Below are 16,537 nucleotides of genomic sequence, written 5' to 3'. Positions count from 1 at the left end.
GTGAAAGGATTTGCTCTTTATCGTTTTCTTCTTTTTTTTAAAACATATTTATTGGTCTGTCGACATGACACATCCGATACAATACTTTAACACATATCATATGATTTGAACACCGGGAGATGGCTGCGGTCATCAACTTTTATTATGGTCATTTAATTATAGAATGACGATAAGAATTTTATTGCCTTTCTAATTAAACTCTTTTAAAACCGCAAAGTCATTTGTTAAAACAATATTTCGGATAGCTTACATATGACTACATAGTTTGTATCCCGTTCAAATCTAACATTTCTCTATGCTACAATCTTTGAGACTCACACTCGATATTAGATTGGTTAAGAAGCGTCCATTTCCCTTTAAAGGACCACAAACAAATATTGCTCTTTTTTAATGACATAAAACTTGCTATTTTAAAGTCATATACACATATGTTATTGTTATCATAAGATTGTTGAAATGTTTTGAATAAAGGAATGTATCCCCAAATTCAAAACTTTAATTTCTTATTTAGGTTTGTATTTACTATTGGTTCCTTTAGTTTAATCAGCAATTGTACGGTGTAATAGAACCACTTCACAAGGAGTTTGGCCCACGAAAAAGCCTAAAATTGGGCCTTAAAATTAAAATTTGAAAAAAACACATTTGAAATCTTAAATATGTAAATTAGGATACTTTTAACTTTTGTTGACTGTCAAAATGTTGATAGCTTCATAAAAAGAATGACAGTTTACAAATTACCTATTTATATAAGCATTTGTAAGGCATAAATCCTTCTGAAAAACGCATCCTTTGACCAAAATGAAACTGTTATAAAAAGCTCTATATCAGTCAGATACACATTCGAACAAAAAAAAAAAAGGATTTCATTTGCTAGCACATGCTATTTACACAAAAAACCTTATTAAACAAAGCTACGAGGTAGAAAATTGAAATTAGTTTAAGGCAAAGTTTACCTTAGATTGACATGGATCATTTTAGGTTCCTTTTGGTAACAGAGCTTTTAACATGTTTAGTGTGTTTCGGTGCTAATACGTCTTTGGCATTGAAACATTTTTGTTTTGAACGTTCCTTATGAAATTTATTCAAGAAATGCGCTTTAAACGCTTTCAATTTATTAAGTGTTATTTAAAATTTTAATATCATTGGGTCGATATCGCTGCTGATAGACTATTATTCTCCAAGGGTACCATCACCTCAGTAGTCAGTGATTCGGTACATACATGAATTACATCACACATGTCTTCAAATGTCCGTTTACAGATGAAGATTTCAAACTCACTCAGGCAAAGACAATATATCTTCGAACTCTATCGAGGAGAGGGATTCGGGCGCACAAAATTTATAAAATGATATTTTCATATATTTTTACAGAAGTTTTGTGGTTACCATAAACAGAAAGAATCAAGTAACTTGCCATTATAACCTAGCTCATCTATCAATACTATTCCTGGTTTTGGTTTTAAATTTGGTACAGATCACCATCATAGCTATAGAGAAAAAGATAAATATGTGCTTTCAAATTGATTCATTGGAATAATAGATGGTATCCATACTGCAATGTTTTCACCATCCAGTCTTTACTGAATTAGGAATTTTACATATTGTAAAACAAGAGGCGATACTAATGAGTCAATCGAAAATCATAAAACCAAATGAAACAGACAACACTATAGTGAAATGAAAAAAACTTAAGAAAATTCAAAGAACAAAATATTACACAGGAAACCAAACATTCAGCACTACGAATTCCATCAATCACGAGAATAAACTATGGTGCAAATGAGAGCTAGGAAGTTCATTCTACACACGTGACACACTTGGTGATAATGCCTGACAAGATTTGATGATAAATGGTATTAGGTAATGTCATATATAAAGATAAGTAGACGGGACTGTTGTTAGGATGAGTGGAATGTTATTGTGGTCGTCGTCAATGTACATTCAATAAAGGCTTACTAAATAATGATGGCTCTATCAAAACTTTGGAATGGTTGACTTCAACTTTACAACTTTCATCCCGTTATTTAATTGGTTCCTTTTGAGCAGTTACATTCTTTCAATAGCGAATATTTTACTGGGTGATGTATACTACATATGCACCAGGTCTGGAGGGTTGCTTCACAAAATGCAGTCTACAAATTGAAAAAAAACCCAACTGGAATCATTTCTTTTGTCGTAGATCCTCTTTGTAAATTTCTAGAGACAAGCTTTTCTTTGATTGTGATAGATATACTATTCAGTTAAAAATACATTTATATAGTGAAGTAAAATATTTCAGCTTCATTTTCTTTTTCTCGAGATGGATTTTTAAGGGCGTCTTAATAATTGGAAATTAGAAAGAAGTCGGTTCAAAGTGACATATTTGTTTCTGATAAAAATGTCAAATACCTGTAAAAAATTATATAACAAAAATACCCAACTCCGAGGAAAACTCAAAATGATAGGTTCATAATTTATTGACAAAATAAAAAGCTCAAACACATCAGACGAATGGATAATAATTGTCATATTCCTGACTTAGTACAGGGATTTTCTTATGTAGAAAATAGTGGATTATTCGTAGTGTTATAAATAACTAAACCTCTCACTGGTATGACATCGCATAACGTCAAACATTTGTTCTGATTAAGAAAATTAAGCTTTTGATGTTGTCAGTTACATTTAACGTTTTGTTCAGGAGTTTTAACAAAGGTATGATTTTCCCTTCTTTAATCATATTTTATTACTTGAGATGAACATGCTTTTTTATGCACCAAAGAGTATTGTTTTTCATGATTAAGACTAATGTTAAGCGTAGACATATCAATTAGTTTATTGCATTACCAGAAGGATTATTTATTTTAAGCACCCTAACAAGTCTTTGAAAATTGAATATCAACATCTGATTCACGCAAGACCTATACTGGGTAATTTCACAGTTACAGTTATTCTGAAGCACAATTTCGATTGCTGATAAATTAAATGTTAAAACTGTAGAAAGAGGTTTCATAGAGCATTTCACAGACCCAGCAACATAACGTTGTTTAAAATGACACTTTCAGACTTTAGGTATTGCGGTATTTCAGACCTTTGGCTCACACATGTAGAGTGTAAAAATGTTTCCTATTAACTACTCGTGTCAAATTTAAAAGATCGCAGCGTTTTATTAGAGGTAAAATAAGATGAGGATTATGCCTCTTCTCTTCTGGTCATGTTTTTCTTGATGGTAATGAAGAAAAACCTTCTATTATCTACCATAAACAGCTCAAAGGACAAAAATGTCTTTGTTGTCCGACATTAATTAAATAAAGGCAACAGTAGTATACCCCTGTTCAAAACTCATTAATCTATGGACAAAAAACAAAATCGTGGTAACAAACTAAAACTGAGGGAAACGCATTAAATATTAGAGGAAAACAACGACACAACATTAAAATATAACACACACAGCAACGGACTAAGCATTAGACAAAATCCGATGAGAATAACCAATATAACATCAAAACCAAATACATGAATTTGGGATAGACAAGTACCGTGACACGTCTTATAGTAATGTGAATTCACACTCAAATATAGGAGAAAACAAACGACACAACGGAAACACAACGTAAAAATGTTACACACACAGAAACGAACTATGATATAACAATGACCATTTTCCTGACTTGGTACAGGACATTTTTAAAGAAAAAAAATGGTGGGTTGAACCTGGTTTTGTGGCATGCCACAAACACATATAATCAGTATGTTAAAAACTCAATGAAAAACAACTGAAATTTTAAATCTTTGTAAATCACTTTTCCTGGGAATTGGCCCTTAAGTCTTCTAAATGAAGCAATGTCAATGAATAATTCAAAATAAAAACTACTTATTTAGTGCAGTTGGCACTTTTCTTCATAAAAGTCTCAACAAGGGACTCACCAACTATAAGAGGAAACAACGAAATGACAGAATACAGAAGTGCAACAAAAATCAAACAACAATAGAACAAATTCCTGACTTGGTACAGAATAAACTCATCATAGATACCAGGACTAAATTTCGTATATACGCCAGACGCGCGTTTCGTCTACAAAAGACTCATCAGTGACGCTCGAATACAAAAAAGTTAAAAAGGCCAAATAAAGAGTACGAAGTTGAAAAGCATTGAGGACCAAAATTCCTAAAGGTTTTGCCAAGTACAGCTAAGATTATCTATAACTGAGGTAGAAAAGCCTTAGTATTTCAAAAATTCCAAATTTTGTGAACAGTAAATTTATAAATATAACCATATCAATGATAATTCATGCCAACACAAGTGCTGACTAAAGGACATTTTAAGAAAAAATGGTGGATGATCCTGGTTTTAAATCAGATGTATTCCTTTATTTTACGGGGGTAATGCCCTCTAGATTTGTGAGGCTAACACCTAAAACATAAAGTAAGTATGAAAATAGCTTATAAGTATAGCAATTAAATTTCATGTTTGGACAAATTTGACAAATTAAACTTTATATACATTGTATGAAAGTAATTGCAGTCACTTTAAATTCCATAATCCACTTTTATAGACAATCATAAACATAAATCGTGTAAGAAATAATCTATTATGTTTTGAACGGTATTCACTCTTTTAACCAAAAAAAACCAAACCTCGTCACTTGCAAAATATATATTCTGATAAAAAATTAAATATACACGCATGACATGGACTTACTTATTTACAATCTGCAAGTGCAGATAATGAATTCTCAATGTAAAACAAATACTAGTATGATTATATTAGTCTATTATATTTTGATAAGTCCTTGTTTTCGTATTCAGATATATCCCAGTGTTGTTGTCTTTCTGTAATCAAAACTACTTCAGGTGTGAGTCTATATATTGGCCTGTAAGAGAGAACATACTATTTAATTAACAAGAAATGGATGCCACTTTCAGAAGAATACTTAATAATTAAAACCTATATACATTAATATCAAGGAACTATGAAAGAAGATCATGTATAGCAATTAAATGTTATGTTTGAAGAAAGTTGCAAAACATTTTTTTTTAAAAGTACTTTTGTCGTGTATCTGAACTTCTATTCCAATGATACTTTTGCTTTTTTTATTGATTATTAAAGAGACGATGGAAAAGGGAGTGTGTCAAAGAGACAGCGACACGATTTAAAGCAGAGAAAAATCCAAGGCCACCAATGAGCTATTTGTTTGTAAAAATATTATTATAAGCCTGATATATGTGAACAGTTTTTTTTATAATTGATGATGTTGCTTATTTGATTTGATTATGAGTAAACAAACATAATGAAAATATCTACTTTGATGCGACTGTCATACAAGTGAGAGGTTTATTTAGCTATAAAACCTGGTTCAATCCACCATTTTTTACATAAGAAAATGCCTGTACCATGTCAGAAATATGACAGTTGTTATCCATTCGTTTTATGTATTTGAGCTTTAGATTTTGCAATTTGAAAAGGGACTTTCCGTTTTGACTTCTCCTCGGAGTTCAGTATTTTTTTAAATTTTACTTTATACATAATTATAGGCGGATTGCAATATGTATGTTAATGTGCCAATAGGTAAACTAATGATGATATCTGTAAAACAAATATGCTCTGATTTTCACCAACTTATAATCTGGAATACAATAAGCAACGTGATCACGTTCAAACATGTAGTAAGAGATAAAACCTTTAAAGAGACATGTATTGAAGAGACATGTCTTGTCGAAATGCGCATCTGGTGCAGGAAAATTGGTACCGTTAATGTTATTACTACCACTGGGTCGATGCTTCTGCTGGTGGACTGTTAGTCCCCGAGGGTATCTCCAGTCCAGTAGCCAGTACTTCGGTACTGGCATGAAAATACGGATTTTTTGTGTTATTAAAATTTGCTGTTACAAAATGTTAGAAATTATTATAAATTAAGGAATTTATCTCCCTCATGCAAAGCTCTGATTCCTTTCACTGATTTGGCTATACTTTTTGGACCTTTTGGATTATAGCTCTTCATCTTTTATATAAGCTTTGGATTTCAAATATTTGGCCACGATCATCACTGAAGAGACATGTATTGTCGAAATGCGCATCTGGTGCAGGAAAATTGGTACCGTTAATGTTATTGCAGTCGAGGAGATATATGCATTTAAGGTTATTTAATTGTTTGACAAATAAAAAAGAAAGCTTACATGTGCATGCACCAGTAGACAACTGAATTTCATCAATTGCTATGTCCCCTTTGTTTTTCTTTCTGGTTTGGCCTCCTTTGCTTGCTTCTATTTCAATCTGAATACAGAAATGATAATTTAATTATATTTTATGTCTTTCTTTTCAAATAAAGTAACAAGCTAAAAAGGACAAAAAGCTTTGAGTTTTAAACTCCAGTTGCACTATGCTTTATGTTTTTCCCTTCATAGTTGTTACAAGTAAGGCATATTCATTCTTCAGATAGATGAAGGACGAAAGATACCAGAGGGACAGTCAAACACATAAATGGAAAAAAAAGACAACGCCATGGCTAAAAATGAAAAAGACAAACAATAGTACACATGACACAACACAGAAAACTAAAGAATAAACAACACGAACCCCACCAAAAACTAGGGGTGATCTTAGGTGCTCCGGATAAATTATCTGTATATTTGAAATGCATAATTATTTGCACTGCTCTTACCACAGCCTTTGAAAAGTAACTTAATACTTCGTCTGCCAACTTGACATGTTAATTTTGTATTATTCAAATTATAAAACTATTTCTTAAATTCGTTTGTGTGATATTGCCAGCAATTTTAAGTTCGCTTGTATGCCCATATATACACCAAAATTCAGTTATCAAAATAAGGGAAATCATTCAAATTTAATCTCAGCTACAATACATTTTTACTTTGCAGTGATCATATGTTATTGTTTTCTCTTTCGTGGAGGCATCATTGATACTTTGAAATTGATGACATTGTAAGGGTACAGTTTCTTTTCCTTGTATGTTGGCAAATATTTGTTACAAATGAATAACACGTACCTATTCATTTCCATGAAATAATGCATGTATATATGCACTTTTTGCTGATGTTTAAATTCATTCGGACGACTGAATAAAATGGTTGAAGAGATGTATTATGTATGGAGCAATAAATATCTATAAGTGGACTTTTAAAGTGAGTGAACGTCTAATTTTAAAACCACATTGAAAGTAAAAAAACTTAACATCAGTTGATACCTATGCTTAATCTAGCCTGAACAATATATACGTACAGTGATTTCATTCTGATACGATAAATTCAAACATGCATGGTTCCAAAGATTTCCCTGATCTCCATCCTTTGTAAACACAATTTCCCATGTCTCTGAACCATTTTCCTTTATATAAACTACAAGATTTCCTATATGAGCTCCGTACATATGGTAGTAAAACTGGAGGCAATATTCGGAGGCTGAAATTTAAATGTTTAAATCTTGTTATTCTCTGCACAGCGCCACTCTGACAAGTTTTATTGACTAATGAATATTTCAGATTTGTATTTTCTGCAAACTAGTATACATTTTGTGGAAAAATGAGTAGGAAAACGGAGTAAATTATACTAATTGGTGGATTCATATTTTACATCGTCTGTCCTGTACGTTTTGGAAGATTGGGGACAATTATAGTCTCTCAATTGAAATAAGCAATCGTCCGACACATGAATTCAGTTGTATTGTCTTTTCTTTAGGAACCAATATTTTTCGAATTCACTTTTTTTCACCCCTTAATGAAATAGAGAATTACGGGAAGTTAAATCTTTTACATTCTTCATATACAATCTTGTAAAAATATTAATATTATACACTATTATGACCAGTGACTAAAAGATGATGGCAATACATGTTAAATACCTGCTAAAACTGTCCCGTCTGTTGATAAAACAGCAACTTCTCCCGAGTTCTTCTTATTTACTTCAATATAAGCATACTGATTGCCGGAATATGCATCAGTTGGTCCAATCTTTAGTGTTGGTGTGTTCTAATAAACGAAAACGGTATTGCATTCGTATAATGTCACAGTTATCAGTATTGATAATACAGTTATTTGTTTTTGGTATGTGTTACAAATAGAAATAACATTAAATTTCAAACTCCAAGGAAAAATGCAAAACGGAAAGTGCCTCATCAAATGGCAAACTAAAAAGCTCAAACACATCAAACGAATTGAAAAGAACTGTTATATTCCTAACTAGGTACAGTAATTGCCTTATGCAGAATATTATGGATAAAATCTGTTAATATAGGCAGCTAACAACCATCACTTGTATTTTTTTTAAATACTTGATCGATAGATTTTAAAACGCAAACATTTTATTGACTTGATAAATATATATATAATTAAAAACCAATTGTTCAGAGAACAATTGAAGGTCTTTCCACCAGTTAATACCTATTTTGATATTAAAATATTAAAAATCAGTCTAAAATGTCAGTTCATATGGCTTTATGATATATAGACATAGGTGGATCCAGGGGGGGGGGGGCTGGGGGGCCCGGGCCCCCCTTTCGTGGGAAAAATTTGGTTGATTATATAGGGAATCATTGAAGCATGACTGGAGCGGGCCCTCCCTTAGGGCAGTCAGCGGCCCCCCCCCCCTTAGGAAAAGTTCTGGATCCGCCACTGATAGATATGAATTTAAAGCAAAGGTCAAAATCTAGAACGTCAAATTAACCTATGACCTTGACCTGAATTTCAAGGTCACAAACTGAGGATCTCAAGTCAAAAGACCCTAGGTCTCTAATATGTATGGTTAGTAAGTTATATCACTTTACATATAATGTTAGATATGATAGGGGCGAAAACTTCCATTCATTGTCTACGCACCCTTTCAACTAAAATTATTAAGTTACGACATGTCGCAACTAACAACTTAGTCAAAATAATTTGTCGATATCTTATAAGGTTAATGAAAATGAGTGAAAATAAGCCAAATTCAAAAATTAGAATATGACCTTGACCTTTGACCTTGACCTAATTTTCATTTTTTTGGACCAAGGACCTCAAATCAAAAGATCCTAGGTCTCTATAACTTATGGTTTACAAGATAGAAATGCATATCACTTATATCAAATGCATAAGGGGAAATAACTCTCATATGAAGCGTTCATATCGCTTCGGTCAAAATAGAACAAATCATGAGAAGGATATAACGAGCAATTTTGTAAAATAAATTTGTCGTAATCTTTTACGGTTGCGAAGGAGTCGTGGACACAAGGAAAACAGTGTTTGGGGAGATAACTCCTACAAAGAAAAGTATTCGGTTACACAGGGTAAATTTCAAAAGCGCATAAACTCTTCGATATCATATACCAAATATCTAAGCGACATACTTAGAAACAAATGTTTATCGCAAGAACAAAATTTGGCGGAAGAAAAAAAAAAAAAATAATCAGAAGAAAAACAATAGGTCTTTCCACAGAAAAGTGGAAAGACCTAATTAACAAAACAGATTGATTTTTTATAAAGATGATAATTATATAGTCATAATTCATTGTAACTTTTATTCAAATGTATAGTCTATCATTATTCTTTATGGAATGGAAATTTTAGTTTAACTTGTACAATTACTATTTTATACAGTATGGTGATTGTACTTATGTATTACAATTCAATTGGTCATACTTAAATAAAAATTAATAATAAATCTGTATGACATCTCATATAATTCCATTATATTGAAAACAATTTGGGAACAAAAAAAACCAGATATACTTTATAAAAATGTAAAGAATTAGGTTACAACAGTGTTATAATCTTAATCGTAATAAGAACAAACAACTAGAAACAAAAGGGCATGTACACACTCTATTGACACAGCACATAAACAAGCATTTAATTTACCATGCAAGCTATTTTTTTTGGGTTATAAACCTTAATGTATTTGTGATTTTTCAACTCTTCCTTGTTGACGGAACATGAAAATCAGCATTACAAATTCAAAAACAGGCATAACCAACACATTTGTTTTAAATATTCCTGAAATATTTGCCACTTCACGTGGAACAAACAGATATCTATCAATCGTTACAAAACACAAACTTACACATAATAACTAGGTTTATATTGTTTGTATAAGTACATACAATTATTACTGTATTTTATTTCTCTACTAACCAATTGACCAAGCTTCCAATCAAAATCATCGTTGTCTTTGTTTCTAAATATGCAGGTTTCATCTAATAACTCAAATCCACAAACAAATAGATCACCTGTGAACATATTTTTCTGATATACTTTTTTCATTACATAAGTTACATCCAAAATCGTAAACTGACGTTTTAATTATACTCGCCTTACTTTAAACAAGCAGCATGGTAGCAAAATCATAAAATATAAAAATCACAATCATAGAAATAGTACATACAGAAGATAATTAAATTCTTAATTTTTTTATCACTAGTATAGCAGAAATGTTTTCCGTAAATTTGTTATTGACTTTCATGTTATTCACATATAAAGATTTCATTGTCAATTATAGAAGATCATCGTTACAAAGATACACAGAAAAGAATATACTTTACCAAAATAAAATGGCTTGAATAAATTTCTTTTGTGGTATAATATAGAAGCATTTCTTTACTTGTTTTCCTTGCAACAATTTGAAAAATAGTCTGACAAATTTAATGATTTATTTTGATAAGCCCATAAGTTAGATCGTGTTTATCATGACTAATACAAGAATTTCAAACCGTATTCCTTGAAAAGATAAACACTAGTCACTCAGTTTTGAAGAAAACCTTAAATGTTGATAAAGAAGATCCGATGGAGAAACTAAACCGCTTATAATAAGTATTCTGCTCTCCGATCATGTTGGAGCAGATATGCAGCAAAAATTATCCTAACTACCTTAGGAAAAAATGAAAAAAATCAAATCATCATCTTCACTTTGACATTGACATGATGTTCAGTTTTCTTTTTTGTTTGTTTTATTAAATAGTGGTCATTTATATTTCATAATCATTGAGATAAAAAATATAACAAAGACTTGAAAGTTTGTTTTTATGGAGAGAAACTTTGTATCTTATCAGGTTAATTCAGTATTAAACGTATGTTATCTTTTATATAGTTGTCGGATTCTTTCTCCATTTGCACTGACATTGTCGCTTTTATTAGGACACTATTTATTACGTTGTTTTTAAAGATTAGATGTTCGAAATAGAAATTGTTATTTTACAATGGTTCCCTGAAAACTATAAAAGATGGCTTTTGTTTTATCAAATAGTGGAATAAAAGAGAGAAAAGAAGAAAGTCATATAATTCCAACAGCATACACAATAAATTCGAGAATCGAATAAGAAAGTTCACACGAGGCGCGAGTAGAATCTTATTAAAATTTAATTCAGTAGGGACATCACGTTTCTCTAAAGAAAAACAATAAAGTCGTTTATTTAGTATTACATACAAGTCGTTACATCATTGTATATTCCTTCCTGTCTGTCTTAATTATTTATACTTCTATTCAATTTAATCATACAAGTTACTATTACATGTATTTCTGTTTTTATATTATATAGTTGAAATGTCGCTATTAAAGTATTCAATTGAACAGTACAGAAAGTGTATGATATAAATTGCATTGTATTATCTCATCTGATTTACTATATGCACAAGCAAAGTAATGTCTATCCCTAACAAATGTATACAGAGATATAACCATACGAATTATATAAAAGCTGAAGTAGCTTACTAGTACATTCTCCAGTCGATAGCACAATTTCGTCAATTGCGATGTCACCTTTATTACCTCCTTTGTCTGCCTTAATTTCAATCTATAAATAAAATAGTTCATCGATTAACAGTTGTATCTCGATCAGACGAATCACCAGTCAAATAAAATCGCACATCCAAAAAAAAAAATTAAAAACCTATAACGGAAACAAAGGAACATAGGGAATACTATATAACAATGATACAGTCGCTCTGAAAATTGACTCCACAATTTCTATGTATTGTTTTATTTATTTTGTTTTTATTAACAATTATCAATTATGGATTGTTGACGAGACCAATACGTTATATATGGACCTGTTCAGATTATATTGACCAAGGACATAGTCCTGTCTAATGTACACTTATTTAAAATAGCTGATTGTTTCGAACTTTCGGTAAGTGTATAAAAAGTAAAGGCATCAGTAGTATACCGCTGTTCGAAAGTTATCAATCGATTGAGAGAAAAAAATCCAGGTTACACACTGAAACTGAGGTTAACACGTCAACTTGAAGAGGAAAACAACGAAACAACAGAAACAATGAAGTGCAACAAAAAACAAAAACGACAATGCAACACACACAGAAAAAAGAAAAAACACAAAAATAACTTCGAGGAAAATTCAAAACGGAAAGCCCCTAATCAAATGGCACAATCGAACTGTTAAAACACGTCAAACGAATGGACAACTGTCATAATCCTGAATTGGTACAGGCATTTTCAAATGTAGTAAATGGTGGATTGAACCTGGTTTTATAGCGCTAAACGCTAGAAACGAACTTCAACATAACAACTGCCATTTTCCTGACTTGGTACAGGACATTTTTAGAATTTGTTTTGGGTTGAACGTGGTTTTGCGGCTAGCCAAACCTCGCGATTTTATGGCAATGTTAAGTATAACACTAATATGACAACATTACATGACAGGACTACAGTACAAATTAATGCAAGAACATTCAGTAAAGAGGAATACACAAATAAACATTACAATAGGACATTTCGACATGATAATAGTTATCAAAGGTACCAGGTTTATAATTTAATACACCATACGTGCGTTTCGTCTACATAAGACTCACCAGTGACGCTCAGATCAAAACAGTCAAGAAAGCCAAAAGAGTATAAAGTTGAATAGCATTGAAAAAATTCCATAACGTTGTGCTAAATACGGCTAAGGTTATTTATTTCTGGGATAAGAAAATCCTTAGTATTTAGAATAATTCTTACTTTTGCAAACAGTAAATTTATAAAAATTATCATATAATTGATATTCATGTCAACATGGAAGTGGTGACTAACCACAAAATAAAAACGAACACGTAAATCAAAAAAGGGAAGCACATAAAATAGCAAAAAAGACACATGCATCCACAAGAACAGACGTCCATATAAGATTACAATTTTACCAAGATAAATTTTATTTGACCGTTTCATAGTGTATACTTTATTAGTCCAACTTGAATTAATTGTCTAACACCTTTGATCCCTTAATAAAATTATTATCAACTATATACATACATAAAGATCGGTGTGATATGGAATATTAATGGACGCGAACATCCAGCGATCTCCTTGATTTCCATTGGCAGTAAACACGTTATCCCAACTAGATGCATATCCGTATTCTTGCACCAAAACTGAGAGTGATCCACTGCCAGCTCCTCTCATATGATAATGAAACTGCAGGCAATAGTTTGAAGCTGAAACAATAACGTAACTGTAAAACGAATTCTATCTACCGGATTTGTAATAACATGAGCAACACGACGGGTGCCCCATGTGGAGCAGGATCTGATTATCCTTCCGGAGAACCTGATATCACCCCTAGTTGTTGGTGGGCTTCGTGTTGTTCTTTAGTTTTCTATGTTGTCACATGTGTACTATTGTTTATCTGTTTGTCTTTTTTATTTTTAGCCAGGGCGTTGTCAGTTTATGTTTGATTTATGAGTTTGACTGTCCCTCTGTTATCTTTCGCCCCTCTTCTTTCGTGTCTCTGTTTTACTTTATAGTACTTTTTGTATTAATGTGAAATTAAGCAGTAAAATAAGTACCATAAATTTTTGTTATAAAAATGAATTAAGAGCTTCAGGAATAAATGACGATATTGTTTAAATCAACTTAATGAATTTTGTGTTTCTGTTTAACATGCGTGAAATGCAATACTTTAATCGGCTGATAATGAAAAAACCCAAAACAGGCTATCCACTTTTTATTCATACGGAGTACAGCAGAGCGTGTAAAAGAGTGCACTAACATTCAGTTTATGTTTATCTGTTTATGTATCAATGAAAACATTTCTACAGCAATAACACTGTGTGGATTTAATAACGATTTTTAGTGCTGTCAATTATAAGCAGTGAAAATAATTCATGTATATTTCAATCGTATATGTAAAATAACTATAACATACCATCTAGAACTTTGTTCAGTGTTGATAAAATTGCAACCTTATTTTTCCTTTTTTTAGTAACCTCAATATACGCATATTGATCACCAGAGTATGCATTTGCAGGACCAGTTCCTAATGTAGGTGTTCCTCCCTGTGAGAAAAAAAAAATCATTTGCTTACAAAATTGTCAGCAATCATAGTGTATTCGTCACCAAGCATAGTATATTAATCTATTTAACTAGTAGTGTTTGACTTAGTGTCAACAAGTCACAACAATGCACAAACTGTTGAATGTTTGCCTAAGACAAGTCTAGAAATAATATTGCACAAACCTCATTTCAATGAATTTCACATTGAACCACCTTACAATATCATTATTCATAAAAGATTAGATTTATCAACAAATTGGAAATTTAAAAATCGGAAAGATCAAGTCTTCCTGTTTTTTTTTTATAGACGTTTGATTGAAGATAACTATAAATCATTTTGCAATATCAAGGTCAAAAATATGCAAACTATATTTTTATCAAGATAGTACAATAACATTTTTTATTGATAAATCTGTAAATTTAGTCACATTTACTTCATGTGTGTGTTTATTTTATGTTAAAAGGTATAATGGCACCTTAAAATACAAAGAATTAGGAAATCAAAATGATCCAATTAAAATATTCAAAAACGCCTTTAAACGCGAGCGTATTACTAGCAAACGTTTACAATGAGGCATTGTTTTCTAAACGAAAAACGAAAGGACGCGTATATACACGAAACTGTGTGTTAAATATTTTGTCGATAGCATGTTTAAAGTTGACCCTGGAAACAAAACTAGCTTCATGAGTTAAAACAAAAGATACTCCCTAAAAAATATAAAAAATATAAAATTCAGGGTCAATAGGTGTGAAACCTGTACTTTGATTATTGTTTTACAAAAAGAAGACCCTATATCCGACATAAGTTGTTACAATAATTATCGTCATCGGAATAAGCCTTAGTTTTACTGAAGGAGAAAAGGGACAAAAAAAGAAGTAAGAGTATTTGTTTTGTAAAATATTTGTTTCTTGTAGTTGTGGTTTGTACAATTCGCATGCAGAGATATTTATAATATCAGACTGAACGGAATAAAATAAGAATAATCTATACAAAAAGTGTATTGATTCGGTTGACCTATACCGGAAAAAATAGTAAAACATATTTTGTTCTTTAAAATGACGACATTTATTTGATGCTATCGTTAGATTAATGGTCTTCCTAGATCACAACATATCTTTGGCAACGGAGATTTGTGACTTTTTGAATATTATTCCCAAACACTCACATATTTCACATTTCATGTCTGAATTTATGTCTGTGTAACGTCTATAGTCGATTTTCAAAAGTGCAAGTCTGCAGCATTAATCGCACTTTTCTGGTAAAAATCACTAGTATTTTCTATGCTTTTAGCAACATTTTTCTAATGCAAGTAAGAAAAGGTAACACCTGCTTATTTCTACAAAACTAACGATAAACTGTTAAAAAAAAAGATAGTGTTTCCCTTTGTTTTGACATTATAAACAAAGTTGAACTAAAATGGCAGCACTTTTCTTGCTGTATAACATGTGCATTAGAAAATTAAACCATCGTCCAATATACCGGATAATAAAGTAAAACTAAGATACGTTTTATTTCCTCGGAAAGGAATTTTCAGAATTTCATTTGAAAAAATAAGTATACATGCATCAAGTAAAATTGACCTCTTCTCAAACTTGATCATATAAAACTATGTTAGATCTTCTAATTCAATGACCCATGCTTAATAGACCTGGTGAAAATGATAATGCCAGAATGAAAAAGGAAATAATGTAGATCATATTTTCCAGCTTTTAATAAATTTACAGAGTAAATTGAGATATCAATCTAAGATAAAAGTACGATTACATTATAAAAGATTAAGAAGTGGATATTATGATTTGAAATGGGAATTAATTGAAAATTCATAAATTGGTGTTTCCAATTGTAAAATTAATAAACAAATACTATGAAAATCCTATACAAAATCAAAGAAAAAAAAAAGTAAAATCACAAAGATACTGAACTCCGAGGAAAATTCTTAAACGGAAAGTCCCTAATCAAATGGCAAAATCAAATGATAAAACACATCAAACGAATGGACAACAACTATGCTATTCCTGACTTGGTACAGGCATTTTCAAATGTAGTAAATGGTGGATCGAACCTAGTTTTAATGTGCAAAACCTCTCACTTGTATGACAGTCGCAACAAATTGCTACATAAATAAAGGCAACAGTAGTATAACACTTCTAGACATAATTTATTGTATACTTACTGTATGACCAAGCTGCCAATCAAAGTCGCCGTTGTTTGAATTTTCAAATATGCAATCATCTTCTGATGACTCAAATCCACATGAATATGAAACTATTAAAATAATGTTTGCGATTGTAATAGAATAAGTAATAT

At 31.2% G+C, this 16,537-nt stretch overlaps 1 protein-coding gene across 1 annotated transcript; it reads right to left on the bottom strand.

Moving 5' to 3' along the window:
• Positions 1-4,939: 4,939 nt before the first annotated feature.
• On the bottom strand, positions 4,940-16,467 carry LOC143062552 (MAM domain-containing glycosylphosphatidylinositol anchor protein 2-like). The gene is made up of 9 exons (XM_076234217.1): positions 16,404-16,467; positions 14,102-14,231; positions 13,210-13,391; positions 11,671-11,752; positions 10,098-10,192; positions 7,835-7,961; positions 7,217-7,395; positions 6,154-6,250; positions 4,940-4,947 (listed from the first exon to the last, which is right to left on the bottom strand). Exons 3-9 carry the CDS (start codon positions 13,357-13,359, stop codon positions 4,940-4,942), a joined length of 738 nt encoding a protein of 245 aa, XP_076090332.1. The 5' UTR covers positions 13,360-13,391; positions 14,102-14,231; positions 16,404-16,467.
• Positions 16,468-16,537: the final 70 nt, after the last annotated feature.

Source organism: Mytilus galloprovincialis, chromosome 2 (assembly GCF_965363235.1).
Source record: "Mytilus galloprovincialis chromosome 2, xbMytGall1.hap1.1, whole genome shotgun sequence".
NCBI lineage: Eukaryota > Metazoa > Mollusca > Bivalvia > Mytilida > Mytilidae > Mytilus > Mytilus galloprovincialis.
The sequence above is the reverse complement of the archived record's forward strand: the minus strand, read 5'-3'. Positions and strand labels throughout refer to the sequence as shown.